Source organism: Halyomorpha halys, unplaced genomic scaffold (assembly GCF_000696795.3).
Source record: "Halyomorpha halys isolate HHAL.00 unplaced genomic scaffold, Hhal_1.1 Scaffold41.1, whole genome shotgun sequence".
NCBI classification, from domain to species: domain Eukaryota; kingdom Metazoa; phylum Arthropoda; class Insecta; order Hemiptera; family Pentatomidae; genus Halyomorpha; species Halyomorpha halys.
The window spans coordinates 1,381,811-1,401,945 of NW_027115338.1; the positions used below are offsets into that span (position 1 = coordinate 1,381,811).

Here is a 20,135-nt window from a genome sequence, read left to right on the forward strand (position 1 = left end):
CTAACCACCCAAACCCACTCGTTTCTAACCTTGCTTCCTCTTCCATTCCTGGCAATCCTCCGAGGCGCCTGAAAAGAAGATGGCCTCGTGACCTTGTTTTTAGAGTTCTACTACTGGGTACTTTCTCTACATCCTTTATCATATCATTATGTCATTATGATCAAATTTACTGGTTATATTTTTTTATACAGTTGTAAATATCAATAAATAAATAAAATAAAAAAAAATTGTATTTTAATAAGCCTATACTATATTAAATAAAAATAAATATCCGAGTTTTTTCAAGTATAACATTATACAATACTCACCTCCCCCCCTCCCGGGCACTTACAAAAAATAGGTGAATCCCTGAAAACTATGTCAAGAAACGTGCGATTTATTTCTCTAGTAAATCGCGCTCTGCCTTGGACCTCCAAGGTCTGTCGCACCAATAATAATAATAATCAGCCTATGTTTCACATAAAGACCACATGCGAAAAGGAAAAGATCAATTAAATAAAGACCGTAGACAAAAAAAATCATCATACAAGACGTGTCAAAACATTGTAATACGAAGTAAGATCAGATTCGATTTTCGAGTCTACCTATTACATTTAAAAGAACATATGATTTATAGATGTTATGCAAATTAATCCAAAGAGTTTTATCCAATTTCGTACAGATTAAATTAATTTAATTTTTTTCCAATTAAAATATGGAGTTTGCTGCATTTTTAAATTGCTTTTTGATTGTCCTCTGTATTAAGTATGATCGGGATGTTCATTTAAAATTTGTTCACAATAACTAAACATCCTGATAAGATTAAAATACTGTTTTAAATAAATAATTTCAGTTTAATTTTGTGGAGGAGGATATTATTAAAGTTGCAAGGTTCCAGGGCACTAATGAGTTTAGGAGACCTAACTGGTAGATTATCATTTTGCATGTTCTAATTTAATGACTTGGATAATACCGCCATCCTTAGTAAGAACACAGTATCTTCCTAACCAAACAGGTCACTAGTGCATTTCTAGTTAGTAAATCATTTGTTAGGTTTACAGCTTAATTTAGGATATTGTACATTAAAGTATATCTTCATTACACTTAATTTACATATTAAGCCATTATCCCTCTCGCAGCCCAATATAAATTGACTTTTGCCTTGAGTTGGTTTGCCTCTTTGCAAACCAACTCAAAGCCAAAGTCAATTTATATTGGGCTACGAGAGGAATAATGGCTAAATAGTATATTTTCTATGGCGTAGAAAAAAAAAATTATAGTTTTAAAAGAAATTTGAATTAAAGTAGCTTTTCTAATTACAGAGATGTGATTCATAAGTAGTTATAAGTAGTCATTAATGAAACTACATCCTTTATTCATACATTTCTATTATACACTTGGAAGTATCTTATATGATTAAGGGAACATTTTATTGAATATCTGAACCAGTATCAATCATTCAATTTTTACAAAGAATTAACTGTAAGCTGATTTTTTTAGTTTTGTGATGATTGATAAATGATTGTTTAATGTGTTGTTCTGCATAAGAAGCTGTAAATAAGATTACATGAAAAGAATCACTCATATACCTAGAAATACACATTAATTTTCACTGTGAATTTTTTATATTTTTAAGTTAAATCTTAGCCAGTGTTAATTCACAAGGTTTTGAACCAGTCAGTTCCTCATTTATGATGTAAATTTGGAAATATGTTCTTCTGAATTCGTAATACCAAATTCTACAGTTTTTGAATGACATAATGGTAAATACGTCATAAAACATTAGTGAATAAACTTATTCGTATTGATTAAGTCTAATTATCAAATATGACGTTAATAAGTACATAAAGAAATATTAGAAATTTATTAAGCTATGCAATACAAATATTTTGTCCAAATAATTGATACAACTAAACTCACAAAAAACTATATCTTATATTTCTAAATTTCATAATTTTATTAAATAATTTAAAGTTATTCTCCTTTCTTATTACAAATATTTCTTTGGTTTAGCCTCTAAACGTCAAAACCTAGTAACATTGTTAATTTATCTCCGTCTTAAAACTCAACGCTTTCCATCTTTTGTAGGATAGAATTTTGTTCGTGTTTATACGACATATATAATCATCGAATTTAAAATCAGTGTATAATTCCAAATTAATCAGTTTTAAATTTCTAATAAGTTTGAATTTTTTCTGCACGCATCAACATTTATTACAGCTAAACCTGACGTAAAGAATATTTTTATTTATTTAAAATTGGTCCATATGATGGTAATAAACTAATTATGACAAAGATATCATAATTCTCATTAAACATAGCAGTAATTATAATGAAATTATTATATAATACTTTTTTTCACTTTCTTGACTGTATCACCACAATTTTTGGTTTAAGATTATCGATCATTTGAACTGCTTAGTAATTCTAAAGGAAACCCCAAAACCCCAAAAAAACCCAAGTCCGCTACACAAGAATTTCTGTAATTCAGGAGATGGAGATTTAAATATAGACTTTTCTTAGGATCTGTTTAGTACGGAGAGAGTTAGTATCATGTAAATGGAAATCGGAGAGAGAAAAACAGCGATGACCAATGTTTTCAGCTACTTTCAGTTATGGAAAGGATGTCGAGAGTGATAATTTAAAAGTCTGCCAGAATAAGTCGGTTTGGTGTACCAGTCTGTGGATATGGTGTTGTTGCGATTTCTGATGATGGTTAATGTTATTTTCTTAACTATTTAATGTTATTATTATCAAATAGTAATTAAATTATTTAATGTTATTATTTTATTAGTTCTTAATTGCAACCATTCTCCCCAAGTAACTAAATACAATATTTAAGTGCATAAGTTAAGAAACAAGAAATTATTTAAAACTTTATAAAATAATGGTTGAAGTTAAGGTTTTTTTCTCGGTTTCCTCTCCTGATGTACTTTCCTGTTAGGTATCACGTCAGCATAGTACCTAAGGCAGCCAAGTAAAGTTCCGTTGAGCGTCATGAAGACATCCGCTCTGTACTTACCGTAGGGAAAGTTCGGTATAGAATTGAAAATACTGATGCTTTGGATATCAAAGTTTTTTATCTCGTATGTTCCCTGCAAGAACAGAACATATGTTCAACATATCATCACTGTAAATATTCAAATACACTTAACAAATAAAAACTATAATATGGTTGTATGTAATACAAATTTTTCAATTTTCATTATGATGAAATTTATTAGGAATTGTTTGGATTGGTATCTATTTAGTTCTAAATTGATTTTATCAGGTTCTGTGAATTACTTCCGCTTAAGCATGTGTAAGCATATTTTCCAGGATACACCTATGTTTCAAGAAGAGATTGTGCAATTCAGACCAAATTTATGTATGAAAAGTTACAAATTAGTGTGAAAATCGACCAATATTTATTCTATCGAATTCCATCCAGTTATATCGCTTAGCCATGTGTAAAAGCATTCTTCTATATAAGCATGTTCCGTTCACATTTTCAAATAACCAATAATATTAATTAAATTTGTTATTAAACCGTGAAATATTGGTAATTATACACCTATTTATCCTAACAAAATGGTGAGATTGCTACCCGGACCTAAGTCCTTAGCAAACTTTTTTTTATTTCGTTTCTTATGTTGTGTTGATATCTTTAGATTTTGCAACAAAAATCCAAGATTCTATTTTTATCTTCAGGAAAAAACTGGCATTTGTTTTTCTTGTTTTTGTTTCATCTTATACATTAATTTAATTATTTGGCACGAGCATTTGGAATGTTTTGAAAAAGTTTCGAAATATTCAAAACATTAATAAGCCAAACGTTAACAAGTTTACATGAAAAAATGAGCAATAAACCTTTAAAAAGAAGGGTACAGATTTCAATACGCCATATCTTTATTATTACTAGTCTGATTTAAAATAACCGTGACACCAACCAAGAATAAACCTAAAATCATATATCGATACAAAAAAGAACAAGCGAAATCATAAAGAAATAAAAAAATCAATCACTTAAGAAAATAAAAAAAACCAGATGTACTAAATTTAAAATCATGTCACTCCAACTTCACAAACACAGTATACATAATTAAGAACAGAGAATGTAATGGAGGAAATACAAAACAGATATAACAGACTGACTGAGGAAGAACGGTTGGTTTGGCAAAACCAAAAAACAAACCTTCCTCTATTTCACTCCTATTCAGTTTTGGTATAAACCTTAAGTTAGTTTCACCACAGCAATGTGGAACACGCTGTAATAGACAAATGTATGTAATGTTTTACTTGTAATAGTTATTGATCTTCAATTATACTTAGTACATTGTAGATTTTTAATAATTAGTTGAAGAAATTCTCTGCTCTAAAAACAAAGTTTATTTCTCTATCAGTATATTAAGACTATGCAAACAATCAAGTTGCCTCCAGTTGTCTTCTCGGTGATTTAGTCACAACCGTGCTTGATATATTTTCGCTAATTAAAGGTACCAATTTTGAGGCTGCGTGGACACCTAGGAGGCCGTTTTTGAGACATAAGTTAGTACTGGTCTAATTAATGCTATATAATAATAATCTTTATTTATTCTGGAATTGATCCCTTTAGAATAATATACAGGCGTCAGAATTAGGCTTTAGAGCCTTAGAGTGAAATACAAAATAAGAATGAAATTATAAAACGTCATAAAATAATGAATTTGAAAAGATAAAAATGAACAACAATAATTAACAGAATATATAAAATAAGAATAGAACAAAGAAAGTAAAACCATGGGTCATATCATAAAACATAAGATGACAAACACTTCTGATAATAAGTAACAGAAAAAAAAATGATAAAAATCAAATGTAATTAAACTAAAAATAATAAATGGAAAGGTACAATTTCTGCTAATATAAATATTTACAAGAATAAACTAAATTTTGAAACATTAAGTACAGAAAATATATAAATTTTGTTTGAAACATTCAATTGTTATTCTTCCGGAATTGGGTGGACAGAAGGTGGTCATCATAACGAAAATGGAAACTATACTCACCGGCGGAATAGGGCAATCCAAGTGCATAAGATCCACAAGAGCTTTGTACAAGACAGGTGCCATTTGCTTCGTAGTGGTACATAAATGAGGAAACTCTCCCTGCATGTAGTGAGGCCTCCATCCTCCGTTCCCAAAGATGGCAATATCCAACTCTAACTGCATAGATTGAATATATACAAAAAAAAAAAAAGTTATTTTCAACGATAAATAGTAATTAATAACGTTTATTCATTTAAAATCTTGTGGTATTACTTCCTGATAATTCATTCTAATAAATGTAATTAAAGTTTCAAAAAACACAACTGAAATTTGAAAAAAAGTTCACTAACTATCAACCCTAAATTTTTACTTTCATTTACCTGTAGAGCATGGTAAAATATTGTGATATTTAAAAATTATAATCGGAGTTTTCAACAGAAAAACAAGTTTTTTAAGGTCCTTCGAGTTCAAATAACCGAGTCTCGCTAAATGGTGTGTGACCTATGTATGTGAACAGCTTAGCTTGAAAACAAAAATTTGTACTTAACTGCTCGGTATTTAAGTCAAGTAAATGCTTACGATAAGACGGCAACTTTTTCCCTATAATTGACTTACCGGTTGTACCATTTCATACAATCGATTTTAAAATTAGTTTACCATTTTCTCGAAAATCCCCCCCAACGATTTTGATTAAACTCCCCATATAAATATACAATGAAGAAGTCGTTAATATAATGAAGGTCTTAACTTCATTAAAATAGTCTTAAAACACTTGAATGCGAACTTTAAAAAAGGTTCCTTGTAAAGTAACAATAATTTTCTTTATTTTAAATACTTAACCATCTCTTATTGTTAACAGTTAGTAACATAAAAACAAGAGAGTGAAAAATACTTTATTTAGCCATGCTGCCCAAGTACATTCATTGAGTTGCTATAACACACAGGATACATACGCTACTATTCATTAAAATTTTAAATTACAAACAATAATCATCTATAAACTAAATATAATATATTTCAAATATTTTTCTTTCTTTTTTAACAAATTTATTCTTTTAGATGCTATAATTAATTAAAGGATAAAATTAATGTTTTCATGTTTCAGTGGTTAATAACATCTATTTATGCCTTTATTTTTGAACACTTTGTTAGTTTTTTCAATTATTAAATAATTAATTGTTAAATAAATTTTCTGACTATGGTCACATAACCATTTTGACACGAAAACATAAATATATTTTTTTTTTTTTTTAATTAACCTTCAATTAGAAATATAGCAAGAATTGGAATAAAAATATTTCAAACTTTCTCTTACCACCCTACTTACGTCCTCAGATTGTGAGTAAATTGGTTGACTCGTATTCATGTTATCACTAGTTTTGTGATTTGCAGAAAAACTTCTAAGACCTGGTAGGCGAAAATTTTGAACTAAACATTGTTATTTTTCTGTTGCTATAAAAACTCATATTTTAGATTTTTTTACTCATCTAGTCCCAGTAGACGTTTTGAATTGTCTGTAGAGTAAGGCCTTTCGTCCACTGGTAGCTGAAAGCTGCAAAAAAATGCAAAATCAATTCGTCCGAATTCGCACGAACTATTCAAAAATATTGATCGGTGGGGGACCGTGTCCACTTGGCCTGTGTCGTTCGTCAGTTTTCGTCCGAACTAATGCGAAGTGCGAACTGAACCCGTTCTGCTGGGATTTAGTCGCGAGTGAGTGCTAAAGAAAGAGGACAAATGGACTGTGAAAAGTTAATTTAGAATTCTCATTCAAAAATAGGAGAAGTGATGGTCATCGTCGATTTACTCGTTTCTTTCTGCGTAAATGTGCTTCACCCACATTTTCCGTATTCGCCTGTGCCTGATGCGTCGATGAATCGTAGGTGATAATTCCAAACAAAAAATTCTACATCAGAAAAACCCATCTCGCCTACAAAGAGTCCGGACGAATACTGGGGCAGTGGACGATAGGTACTTGCAGGAATTCGTTGCTTCGCCACTCACAGTTTTCCGCTCCCAGTGGACGAGAAGCCTAAAGTAACTGAGGGAAAAGGGATTGCGTCCCCGTATCACTGGGATACTTTTGAATACCTTGCCCCTACCAGTTACACCATAGGGACGCCTTGCCCCTACTACAGTTACACATTGGGACGAATTGCACTTAACACTGGGACAAAAACTCATTTTCCCAAACTAAGTAAAAACTTGTATTTTCCATCCTTAAGGCCTCATTAAGAATTTCAAGGCTAATTTTTTTGTTCTCTCATTTTTTTCATAATTGGTAGTGAAAGTATTAAGGTGGGAAAAACCACAATCGGCGGACTTACTCATCGGTCTCTAGACCTCTTCTTTATTCTTTTCCTTACTTATCCCCAATAATCAATATATTCATTTCACCACACTGTTAAAAAATCTCTTAAAATTTCTTAGATAAATGAGTTCGAACTATGATTGCAGATTTAAAGTAGCAACTAATTCCTAATTTTGTTAAACGCCAATTCATCACCATGCACGACCTATTCATCACCAATCAAGCAAATACGCTAATTTGATCTTGTACCGTCTACATTATATCACTAATTTTCATTGCATATTCTTTCACATTATCTTTTAAAATATATAATAAAATGATGCTATGTAAAATTGTTAAGTTATTTTATATTTTTCCCTAATTTCAAGAAAATTAAATTGTTTCCAATTAAAAAAAAAATATATTTTTTCTTATATAGAGATCACCCTTCACATTTACCGTAATATCGTCATTGAGATAAACTTCTGTTGTGGCATTTGTCGAGTAGAGGTATTTAGTGCGGCTGACTTTGGTAAGCCTCGTGCTGTTTGCGTAGACTTTACGAGTACCAGAATTTTCGCATTGTTCGAATTGACGCAATACAATTTGGTAAGGTCCCTGTAAAAAAAAAACAGTATAAGTGTACATATACTTGGATGAATTTGCTACAAACACTTAATGTGACCAGAAGTTCAATGCGCTTTTGGCGGGACGGTCCTACTTTTAGACAATGCGTCACGGTGTCATCAGAATTTTCCGCGGGACGCGTAAATATTTAACTTTGAGTTTTAGAGCTATTAGGGTCCGGCAGGTACTATCTTTCCTTAATGAATTTTTACTAATATTTTTTTTCAAATAAAAAATGGAAATTTGAAATAAACTTGTTATCTTGTATATTTGTTTTATATTTTTTAGGAATTTGGCAAAAACACTGCCACGATTTGTTTTCTATGTTGCAAAAGCATAAAATAAAAATAGAGCTATCATTCTTCTGAATTCCGGTCTTTATGACAATGAATGTGATAAAGTAACTGGAAAGCTAACATAAAATTGTATATTCCTTCTCATAGAGCAGTTCCCTTAAACAAATCCGTTGTTATCCATACTTCTTCGTTTTGGAATTCCCTACTCATATCCAATCGCAAAATCCCATCATAAACGTAAATGATTTCTCCATCTCCTCAACTATCAACATGCCTCATAGTTTTGAGAATAAAGCTATATGTATATTCATATTTCTACTATCCCATTCTCAGTTATATTGTCTGAATAATTATTTATAGATAACAATTTTGGAATTTCAGTATTTTCAATATGTTTACATAAGAGTTAAATGCCAGAGATTCATGTGTTAGAACACTCAGCTATCGTGGCGGATTTCAAGGCTTTCAAGCTCATCTCAACTCGGAACATCACCTTATGAAACTACAAACCGAGGTGTGCAGAGACTTCAACAGAAACCATGCAACAGCTATGATCTCTATAGACTGTACGAAGGCCTTCGACTCCGTGTCTCACGGCATTTTATGCCGTAAGCTCGCGGACCTCGACTGCCCAAAACAACTGTATAGCATTATAGTATTGTTTCTAAACAACCGTAGCCTAGCTGTAAGGGTTCGTGAAAATCACTCCAGAACAATCTCAGTAACGTGTAGTGTTCCACAAGGGGCGGTCCTGTCTCCTCTCCTCTTCTCCATATCACTGCGGACGTCGTGGGGCATAACTACACCATTGCCACAATAGCCGCTTTCGCAGACATCACAATTTATAGCAGCAGTGCCAACAAGCTAGCGCCAAACATGCCCTCAAGCGGGCGAAGAAAAAATGCCAGGAGATAGTAAAAAAAAAAACTACACCATCTCAACATTCAGGTAAACTCGGCAAAAACATATTCCGTGGTGTTCGCACTACAAAAAGGGAAGAAAACCAGACTACCTCGCACGCTCCAAGTGCCAAACTGCGTACTAAGGCCTTCAAACTCTATAGTTTATCTGGGCATTAAATTTGATCGCCACATGACACTGTCAGGTCATAGCTTCATGAAGACCAAACGAGTCCGTCTCAGATCATACCGGTTACACCACCTTTTATCATCACTAGAACTCTCACTAAGGCTCAAACTCCAAATTTATAAAAGTATTTTGAGACCAGCACTTCTATATGGTGCTCCACTCTACACCCATCTCAGAGAAGGGACACAGCTCCATCTACAACGCTTCTAAGATACAGTGTTGCGGAAGATTTTGCGGCCAACATCGCTGAAGAAGATGAAGACAAATCATCTACACGAGCTCTTCGAACTACCCACTGTGCCTGAGTTCATCCAACGCAGGCACATAAAGTTTTTCGACTCTCTACAGCACCAAAGAAATCTGCTGTTCAGGACCCTTATACCAGCGCCCCCTCCGGTGCGTTGTCAACAAAGCAGATAAAAACCCAGAAACGACGTCCCAGCACACGTATTTAGGGAATAAGTTTTTTTTAGGTTTAGTTCAAATTTCAAAACCAATGTGTGCCCCAACACATTATAAAATTCAAAGAACGCCCACTACAACAAAAATACGAGTCAAAAACTCCTTAAAATGTAGGCCACTACAGAAGAAGGGAACAGTGCAGGACCAGAATATATATTCATGCTAAAAACCATAAATGAAATTCAGAAATAGGGGTTATGAAAAAAAAAATCAGTATTTTCGTTCATTTATAATATTATTATTTAGAAATTATCTTAAATAATTATAAAATAAGCCAGAAAAATACGCTCTGAATGTACATTCTTATTATCCAAAGGTCTTCAAAGGACTAGGAGTCACCAGAGTAAAATAATTTTTCATTTTATTTCATAATTTGGAATAGAAGTTACATTTAATCGTGTAATAAACGTAAGCGATGACCGACGTTACCACTAGTTTTGCCAAGTTAGAAACAAAACCGAACAAAGGATTTGTATAGTATATTTGCGCATTAAAACTCACGTTAAGAGTTTTGTTTTATAAGGACCCGAGTTGAAAATGTAGGCTCCACCACATTTAAGTTAAAAATGTGAAAAATCAAATTTTCGGATTGTATGTTTCGTACTTATCACTTAAGCGATTAAATGATAAATACGAAACAAAAAAACGTATAATTTACAACGATAGTTTTATATTTTACAATATCGCTGACTATGTGCTCCCTCCCCCCGGCCTCTTTTAAAGAGGCAATCTGCATGTTCCACTTTATAGTAGAAAATATCTGGTAACGTTACATAGACTACTGAATTCCCCAATACTCACAGCGAACGGTTCCTGAGCGTTACCTAGATCAAGAATGCAGATCCAAAGGAAGAGAGACACCACTAGCTTCGGGCACTTCATTGTAACTGAGCATTTCAATGCTAGCTGTAATATAACGTTTTTCCTGAATCCGATCTGTTGATAATATATTGTGACATAAGAAAAGATGTATATGATAATTAAATATACTTTTGGACCAGCTAAACCACACCCGTTTTCTTTAATATTTAAAGGCGAGGACATGACCGGAAGGAAGGGTTATATAACCGAATATGTAAACAATCCGAGCGTCACGAACATTTCCGTCAAAATGAAATATATAGAGATTGTATCTGATTCTTCCTCTCTGAAAATCATTACATTCGAGGTCAATTACTGAACCATTCAAATTATAAAATTATAAAAATTTGAGTTTCTCTAAAAACCTGAAATTTTCAAGTTGCACTTATAAAAAATAATTTTGCTGTAAAAAATAATTAAGCCTAAGGTTCAGGCCTAGGTAGATAAAAAAAACCTCTTATTCCATCATAGTCATAAGCTTTTCACCCTCAGTTTTTTGTCACAGTGATTTTAATATGAACTGCAGTGCATAGTATTATGTTAATTGTACAACAGTTTTAATATGAATTATACTATAGTTTTTGGTTGATTCCTTAATAAAAAAAAAAATTTTTTTTTTTCTCGTGAACTTGGATAAGATATTAGTCCTATTAACACAAAAAAAAATTGTAAAATAGAGGTGAAGATGCAGCTGGACACTGCATGGTGCTGATTTAATATAAACTTATATAAAATTATTATTAGGACTAAGATAAATATGGGAGATGGCGGTTGAGTGTCAGTTACTTTCACATCATTTCATCACCCCTTGTAGAAGATTCAATCAGTACACAGTACCTATGTTCTTACAAATTATTGAAATAAAAAATATGGGAAACAAAAATAACACTTCATAACTAAAGTCCTATGAAATATTTTAAAAAATATGTTTTTGATTTCATGGAAATAGGAGGAACTATCAAATCAATATACCTTTAATAAAAGTTAAGTTTATTTATTTATTAATTCATGTAAGTTATGTAATTCTACATAAATAAAAAAATTAAAATTAAATTAAGCTTTCTATCAGATATGCAGGAGAAATAAATGATGATAAAACTAATATATTTGTTAATATTACAATACTTTACAACAAAAAATATCAAAAGAAAGACAGTAGGACGGAATCATAGTCAACAATTAAAGCTAATGTTTGTACTAATAATTAAAACATCTCAAGTGCTCTTATCATAACAAACTAACATCTACAATTTGCAACAATTAATCTTAATTATAAACTACAATAAATAATGTTATAGGAGAAGTATTGTTGTGTTCAGCTCAAATAATATTAACAAGTAATATTCCCATTTATCTTTAATGCATTTCCAAAGAAATTCAGTTCTTAATACCATCTATGATGAGATTTGAAAATTTATAGTCATTACATGAAAAGTTGTAACATTTTCTCGAAACACTACTGGAATAATCTTATATTAATTATAACAAGCTAATTACTCAGATTCATCAAGAATTAAGAATCAAAACATAGGTGAATAATAAAAATAAAAAGATTTTAAAATAATGATAAATGTTCAGTCATAAAACTTTAAAATGCTTTTTCTTCTGTTAAAATATTTTATATTCCTAAATTTAATACTTATTAAAACTCTTAAATGAACTAACTTATTTTGAAATGAAAATTAAGATCTAACGTACAACAGAAACTAATCTATGATACTAAACTTACTCAGACACTAATTTGAATGTAACAAATACAAAATAAATTAAATTTATTCAGAAATAAATCATAAGCATTCAAACTAAACTAATAAAAGAAAAAAAATGGCCAACATTTATGGCACAGCAAAAAGATTATTTAACGTAAATATGGCAGAGCTATAAAATATGAGCAGGGAATGTGGGGCAAATCAAAACTTGAATGCACAATTTGATATAGCTTCTGATATAGGCTTCGCTTTGTTCATTTCAAACTTCATTGAAATGTCTTTCATGAGCCTATTTGAGAAATTTATTGGACTTATTGTAAACAGAAAATTAAATTTTCATTATATTATTTATAATTATAAATAGATGATAATTTATAATAAAATTATAAATCAATTTATAATGAAGAAGATTTATGGTCTAATTACTAGAAGCCAGTATTAAATCTCAAATTATGGATAAATAGAAAAATATAACTAACTATCATAATACTTGCGGGGCTTATTATTTATTTACTTCTCAGACTCATGCTTCAAAGCAATAATAGTACTTTTTATCAAATATCCTTTATTCTTACCTTATATACTGATACTACCTTGAGATGGGGAACTTCCATATTATTTTCCTTTTTTAAACTCTAATAAATTCAAAATTAATAACTATTATAAACATATATATCCTTTAGTAATTAATTAAATGGAGTTTGACAAATAAGACTCCTATATCTACTCTATATCATCGAATAATGTTCTATATACGAACAATCTCTGCATTATTTAGACGCTAAATGTGCATGTTACAGTTTTAAATATTGTAAGAGATATAAGGACACCAAGGTGCAATAATAACAAAATATGGCAATTAAAAACAATCAGCAATTCCACAATAGCAAACATGATGTTTTCTATATAAAATCATTGATCCTTGCCCTAAATGTGACAAAATTACTTGTCTACCACCAATACTAATTTTTCTGTTTCAAGGCCAATTCAAATTAATTTGTTCAAATCAAATATTCCAAGGTCAGTAACAATTTTAACAGAACCATGAACCGAAAAATTCAGTTCATGAAAAAGATAAATTTAAAAGAACTTAAGTATGGTAACAATGGCATTAAAGGGAAGAAGTTTCCAGTTCTTCCTCTCCACTTGATGGTGGAACACGGCAAAACGGGCAGGAACCTTTTTCCAGAATTTTCATTTCAAAATCATCCATATGGAATATCTAAAGCAAAAAAAATTATTAAAAACTAATAACTAAGAAAAAATATGGAGAATTAACTTAGATTAAGTAATATTCAAATTATTTATAAGAAAAATAAATTAATAAATAGTGATTTAATGTAAGTTGTAAGAGGCAATTACTAAACAGTAATATTAAGTCACAATTTTCAAAGTGAATCCTGAACATTAAATCAAAACAATAACAATGTGATGAGCAGTGGTGTAGCCAACAGAAGAAGGTCTAAGGGATCTGGACCCTTCTCTTACAAAGTACTAGTATGTAGTATAAAAAAAAAAAAAAATAGAATCCACAATTTTGCTGTCTTCTTTTACTTTTTTTTTTAATGCCTACTGTTTCTCATGAAATGAAAACTGTTTAATTATAATAATTTTTGAATAGTTAAAAAGTGTAATTTTTTCTGAAATATAAAAAATTTCTTCCAAACTTATCAACATTTTTCATAAGAGGGGCATACAGATTCCCCTAATCAAGTTATATTTCTTAAAAGTAGATCCTTGGATTGAACCCCCCCCCCTCTCTCTTCAAAGAAAAATTCTGCTCACACTACTGACGAAGAGATAAGAGCACTAATTCATAAAAACTAACGAACAGCTACTAATGGAATATTTACTTTGTTACAATGTGTGCATGGAGTAACTTGAAGTTCAGGAAGGAGGTTTCTAAAATAACGTGTTTTTAGTGGTTTTGGAAATCTACAAATAACTACTTCAGACAGATCCATAGTCTTAAGTGCAGACCTATTAACTGTTACAACATCATCTGAGATATCCTGAGAACAAATAATTAATTAATAAATGACAGAATAACATATATTACTTTAAACAATCAATGAAAAAGAATATCAATGGAGTTGTTGATGACTCATTTACTTGAAGCTTAAATATATCTTTCCATTAAGGATATTTGTAAGTTTGTATATAGTTTGGATATTATCAGACCACATTATAATATGGTTCAGCTTTCTTTCAAGTAAAGTTTTAAACTTGTTACAATTAACCTCACCCACCCATCCTTCCTTAGATTTCTTAAAGTCACTAGTAGGTTATTTGATGTGAAGATGGTTGTGATAAGTCCATTTTAGGTGATCATTGATGACAATGAGTTCCATATAAAAATTAATAACTATGAGAGATATCTCTATTGCAAGATAATAAAAATCAAATAACAACAAAATAATAAAAATAAAATACTCTGGATCTAAAGATTAACTTCCTTTACCCATTACAATACTTGTACAAAATTTGCTTTAATATAACAAAGCTGTTAGGTATAAAAATACAGAACTAATCAGATGAGACATTAGATGTATTCCAGAATTTTATCCACATTAATTTTGAATTATTCATGAGTTTCATTCACACAATGAGTATACCACCAAGCCTTACTAATTGAATAACATCCAAAATTTATCAAGAAATACAAAAAGAACCGAACACTAAAAAAATAAAGACAATGATTCTCTTCAATTCTTAACAAGAATTTCTTGTCTTGTTTCTTCTTTCCACTAATTTTTTTTTTTTTTTGGAACTATATCAAGTGTTTGTATCTTTTTTAGCTCTGACGAGGCCCTGCAGCATGTGGCGAAACATTGGCTCAAATAAAAATAGTACTCCCATTTACTATTTGAGTTTTATTTGACCGCACCCGGACCATATTCCATTCATTGATACGTATGGTCAATCAACAATCTTCCAAGGATGATTTCTGTTAAGAGACCAGAACAATTCAGTCTAGATACAACAAATACCCATTGTAATTAGTGATATACACCAGCAATAAGAACTAGTAAAATGTGTTTTTTACATACATAAAGTGGATTAAGTTTTAAAGACTTAAAAATTAATTAATATTATTAAAATAACTATGAACAATCATCATGAAGAAGTCATCTCAACAAGCAGTAAACTTGTTATTTTTATATAATATATCTATAAATATATTAATAATTATAATATATATAAAAATATTTCTGGATTGAATTAGTAATAAAATTCAACTATTAATTTGATATTTATTTGCCATAATATTAATTATTTACGAAATAATAAAAACTTGAAATCAGATGCAGTCATTTAGTCAATATTATTAAATAACCAAGACATTAGAAAATAAATATAAAAATCCCAAAAAATAAAAACAAGACAATACGAACACACTTGTAGTTTTATTTAGGTATATTGATTACATTAAAATAAAACTACATAAACTTACTTGTAGAAGTCTGGCGGTGAATGGGTCATGTCCAATTTCTGACTCTGGACGTAAAGCTTGAACATCGTTACCTATGTCTTGTTGCCAGCCTTCCTCCTCTTCAGAACCACTCTCCAGAAGCCGTAGAGCTTCTTGCTCACTTATACTACTCTCGGGTTGGAATTCAACCAATGGCAACACCTCTAAAAAGTTAAAAACAAAGGATAAATAGATAAACAAATAGGATGTATAATATAATCATATTACAGTATACAGTGTGTAATCTGAATACAATATATTTTTAATACTTTATCTAAACAACAAAAAATATTGGTTGAAAAACATACCAAATGTAACAAATGAATGGACAAATGATTGGCCACAGTTCGTACAAGCATTGGCCTTAGCACCAGGAGGAGTCATTAGAGGATTGTATGTTGAACAACGATAGCACATGATTAACAATTCTTCATTATCTTGATACTGCTTACCTTTAACCATGATACTAGTGATATCCACATATTCCTAGAGTAAGAAACATAAGTAACAGAACCAATGATTCTATAGGCAAGTAGAATAACAGCTGATTACTTTTACAAATGAAAAACATAAAATGTTAAGACAACAATATTATACCTGAAATTTTGCTGGAACCTTTAATGTTTGCAATTTGGAAAGAACTTGACGAGCCAATTTATAAGCACCAAGATTTCTTGCTTGTTTAGACATTGCATAAAGTATCGCACTATTTAAAGGTCAAAGAAAAATGTTTTAAGAGTTATTATAAAATATAATATAACTTCAATGATGTACTAGCATTTGACTAAAAATATGATAATAAACTTTTGTTATGTATTTGTATCTGATTGAACATATAATAATAATAACTGAATAAGAAATACAAGAATCTAGAGAAGATATGCAGAACTGAAACAATGTTCAACAAATCTATTTAGAATAATTAAGAATATAAGATATAAATTACTATTGTCAGAGATAAATGTGATGGCAGGTGGATTCAAATGACTGGAAGGCCAGTCTATATGACAGTCCACTGATCTCTCATGCCTATCAAAGCTATCTGCCTCTATAGATATGTTTTGCATGTAACTAACAAAACAGATAATTCGCATAACATTAGTTTCTAGCTCTCCGGACAATTTTTTTATCAAGAAAAAATATATCTCAGGAAACATTAGACATATAGATTTCTGCTAGCACTCAAATTAAAGCTAGTTAAATACAGTATAAAATAGTATATGACATTTATTTTTGTTAGAGTAGTTTTTATGATATTTACTAAAATAAATTGATTTCTAATCTGAAAAAAGTTTTGATTAATGAAAAAATATATTTTAGTAGGAACCATTAGGCTCACAGATGTCTGTCAAGAATAAAGTTAAAGATAGTTTAATGTACTATAATGCAGTTTATAATGTTTATCTTTGTAGCGGTTGTCGGTTTTATCATATTTGCTCAAATTGATGAATGCTAAATTGATTTCTAGTTGTTCGAAAAAATTTCATATGCAAATATTGTAAAAACTATAGGAAGATAAACATTATAAACTACTGTATATTACATTAAACTATCTTTAGTTACAATGCTGGCATATATAAGTATGTCAAATGGTTTTCGAGATACCTTTTTCATAAATCAAACATATTTTCTTAACATATATAAATCAATATTTTGTGAATTTATTTTGTTATTATCACAAAAACTACTACTCCTACAAAGATAAATGTCATAAACTACTTTGAAGCACATTTAACTAGCTTTAGTTTTGAGTGCTTATAGGCATCTAACGTCTAATGGTTTCTGAGATATAGATTTCCCAAAATAAATTCACCATTTTCTCAGTACATTTTTTCTGAAATGTTGCTTTTTAAGTGAGTTTTTTGTGGAAACTATTGAATAATAGTATAATAGTTCTTTTAAGGCTCATATTTTATGAAATTTACTCTTCTTTAAATAATGTTCAATTAGGTTTTTATTGCTGTATATAGTTTTAAAGATATGGAACTCTGAATGGAAAAGTAATTTATTTTAGCATTTTGCAATATCTGCCATTGTTTATACCCCAAACTATGGTTGATAAACTGATCGATTTTGACTAATAACTATACATAGTTTTCCTTAAAGTAATCAAAAATTGAGGTGAAATTACTGACTTTTTTCTGTTCTTGGACTATTCCTACCACCAAATACAGAAATACTGTTAAACTAATTAAAGGATACAATTGTGACACTCCTGGAGGAAGAAGAGCTTTAGTTTCCTGCATCAAAAACCGTGCAATATTGAATAAAGATTCAGGTTGATAAGCAGTGAATGGTTCCTCCTTCAAAATCAGAACGAAATAATAACATGTAACAAACAATAAATACTCTTTAGTACATTAATGCATATACTTACTAAGTATCTTTGAATTGAATGATAAGCATAGTATATAGTTGCATACTTTTCATATAAAAAATATTTATCCAACATTCCTTCTTCTCCTTCCCTAAAAAAAAATTAAAAATTAGAATAGAAAATACTTTTTGTAAAAAGTAAATTATTCATCAAGTTCTAAAATTTATTAAATCAAGTTTATTGTTTTGTTTTTTTATTTTATTCTATTTTCCTCCTAGCTGGACATTTCTTGCATATCAGGTGATTATCTTATTATGGTGTTTATCTTAAGTTACCAACCTATTCTAACCAGAGTGGAAATGTCTAAATTCATTCTGTAAATCCACCATGAAATGAAAGTTAGCTCACCGAGACTGGATTTGAATCAGTACTGCTTTTAACTCAAGATTGCTAAGGTAATACCTTAATCCTCTAGGCCACTATAAACTCTATTAAATCAATTTATGTTTTCTTATTATTTATAAATATAAAAACAAAGAAACATGTAGAGACCCCCTCCCTCCAACAAATACTTTTCAAAAGATATCCTTCACTGAAAGAAGGTATCCTCCAAGTTCCTCAGATGACAGCCATTTAATCTCTCAGTAATGATTCAATTACTAGAATCTAAAGAGTGCGTAGTGAGCAAAAGTAATGAGACATGCTCAACATGAAACTCAAATGATTTCAATAATTATTCAAAACCATTCCAATCACCATCTAATTATAAAATAACATATTATAAAAACTATTATATTTTATCGTATATAATAATATAGCTAATGAGTTAAATCAGAAGAACTTTAAGAAAACAAAACACTTTCTCAGTACGGGTCCTAGTATCTTAAAATATATTAAACTATGGATTTCTTTTTTAAAAATAAAAGATTATTTTCCACTTTCTATAGTTTACCCATTTACACACAAACATTAAACAAAGATTTTTCAGGTACTTTCTTTTTTCTTAATCAACTTAATTATTTATTGGAAGATCGTCGTTTGACAGTGTGTAGTATATAAAAGGAAGATGGTCCGGGTACCGTCAAAATAACTCAAATAGTAATACAAAAATTTATAATGAACCACTTTGCAGGGATTTCTGAATAAAGGAAAGCACAAGGATTTTTTAAATTATTTATAATAAGAGTAATTTTTTTATTATTTTTGGCGTAAACATCTAAGGCAAGTTTTGTCCACATCTAGGAACTTTATACAAGCACCTTTATCCTGTAATACTTTTCTTTTAGCTCCAACAACAGGGATGAATTTGGCATCCCTACACCTATACCTTTCTGAAATATATCAATTTGGATAGTCCCACACTTCTCTTATTCTCCATTTCTGAAAAAATAAGCCTCTCTGACAGAGCCCTGTCTTTCATTCTATCTATATGACCTGCCAGATTATAAGTAATTCGCTATGTCTACTAATATATCACAAAATAGCCCATAAAGTTTACTATTTTCACTTTACTCCCATTGTCGTAATCTCTTATTAGCCCTCAAATCTTTCATTAAAGGATTTGAATGACTTACATTTGTACTAAGCCAGCACTCAGAGGAATGGATAAGGATCATGGTGAATGAGAGTCTTACAATGAACAAACTCTATGACCTATATATTAAAAAACATTGGATATGGAACATTTGATCAATAATAATTTTAAAAAATTTACATAGTTATATAAGCCAAAGAGGATTAGGAAATAAAACTAACAATAATGTGAATACAGAGAAGCTAACAATAATATAGTGAACATGAGCTAACCTAACTCATGTTTATCCATATTATTGTTAGTTTTACTCATATATTTTCAAGGCTTTCATTATATGTTTTATATAATTTTCTTTCTCAATTTTCTCATGATTTTAATTTTTATTATTTATACATATGTAATAGTTTGATTTCTTTTTTTTTTTTTTTTTTTTTTTTTTTTTTTTTTTTTTTTTTTTTTATCATCATACTTTTCTTGTTAAACTGTTTTATTT

The 20,135-nt window shown here is 30.0% G+C and overlaps 2 protein-coding genes across 4 annotated transcripts in view; both read right to left on the reverse strand.

Moving 5' to 3' along the window:
• Positions 1–1,333: 1,333 nt before the first annotated feature.
• Positions 1,334–10,880, reverse strand: LOC106688027 (uncharacterized). Of its 2 annotated transcripts, XM_067052402.1 has the most exons (5): positions 10,740–10,880; positions 10,551–10,655; positions 7,735–7,893; positions 5,007–5,162; positions 1,334–3,074 (listed from the first exon to the last, which is right to left on the reverse strand). In XM_067052402.1, the coding sequence occupies exons 1-5, from the start codon at positions 10,791–10,793 to the stop codon at positions 2,877–2,879; spliced, it is 672 nt and encodes a 223-aa protein (XP_066908503.1). In that variant the 5' UTR covers positions 10,794–10,880; the 3' UTR covers positions 1,334–2,876. The 2 variants fall into 2 exon arrangements, with proteins under 2 accessions (XP_066908503.1, XP_014287776.1); XM_014432290.3 differs by having other exon boundaries at positions 10,551–10,862.
• Positions 10,881–11,629: 749 nt separating this feature from the next.
• The window catches only part of Oseg1 (intraflagellar transport protein Oseg1), a 42,077-nt gene continuing 33,571 nt past the window's right edge, over positions 11,630–20,135 (reverse strand). For both annotated transcript variants that reach the window (XM_014432583.2, XM_014432591.2), the window contains exons 21-27: positions 18,169–18,259; positions 17,994–18,094; positions 16,389–16,497; positions 16,100–16,277; positions 15,774–15,955; positions 14,173–14,331; positions 11,630–13,541 (exon numbers count right to left, since the gene is read on the reverse strand). In XM_014432583.2, the coding sequence (XP_014288069.1) occupies positions 13,431–13,541; positions 14,173–14,331; positions 15,774–15,955; positions 16,100–16,277; positions 16,389–16,497; positions 17,994–18,094; positions 18,169–18,259 (931 nt within the window). In that variant the 3' untranslated portion in view covers positions 11,630–13,430. The remainder of the gene's footprint in view (positions 13,542–14,172; positions 14,332–15,773; positions 15,956–16,099; positions 16,278–16,388; positions 16,498–17,993; positions 18,095–18,168; positions 18,260–20,135) is intronic.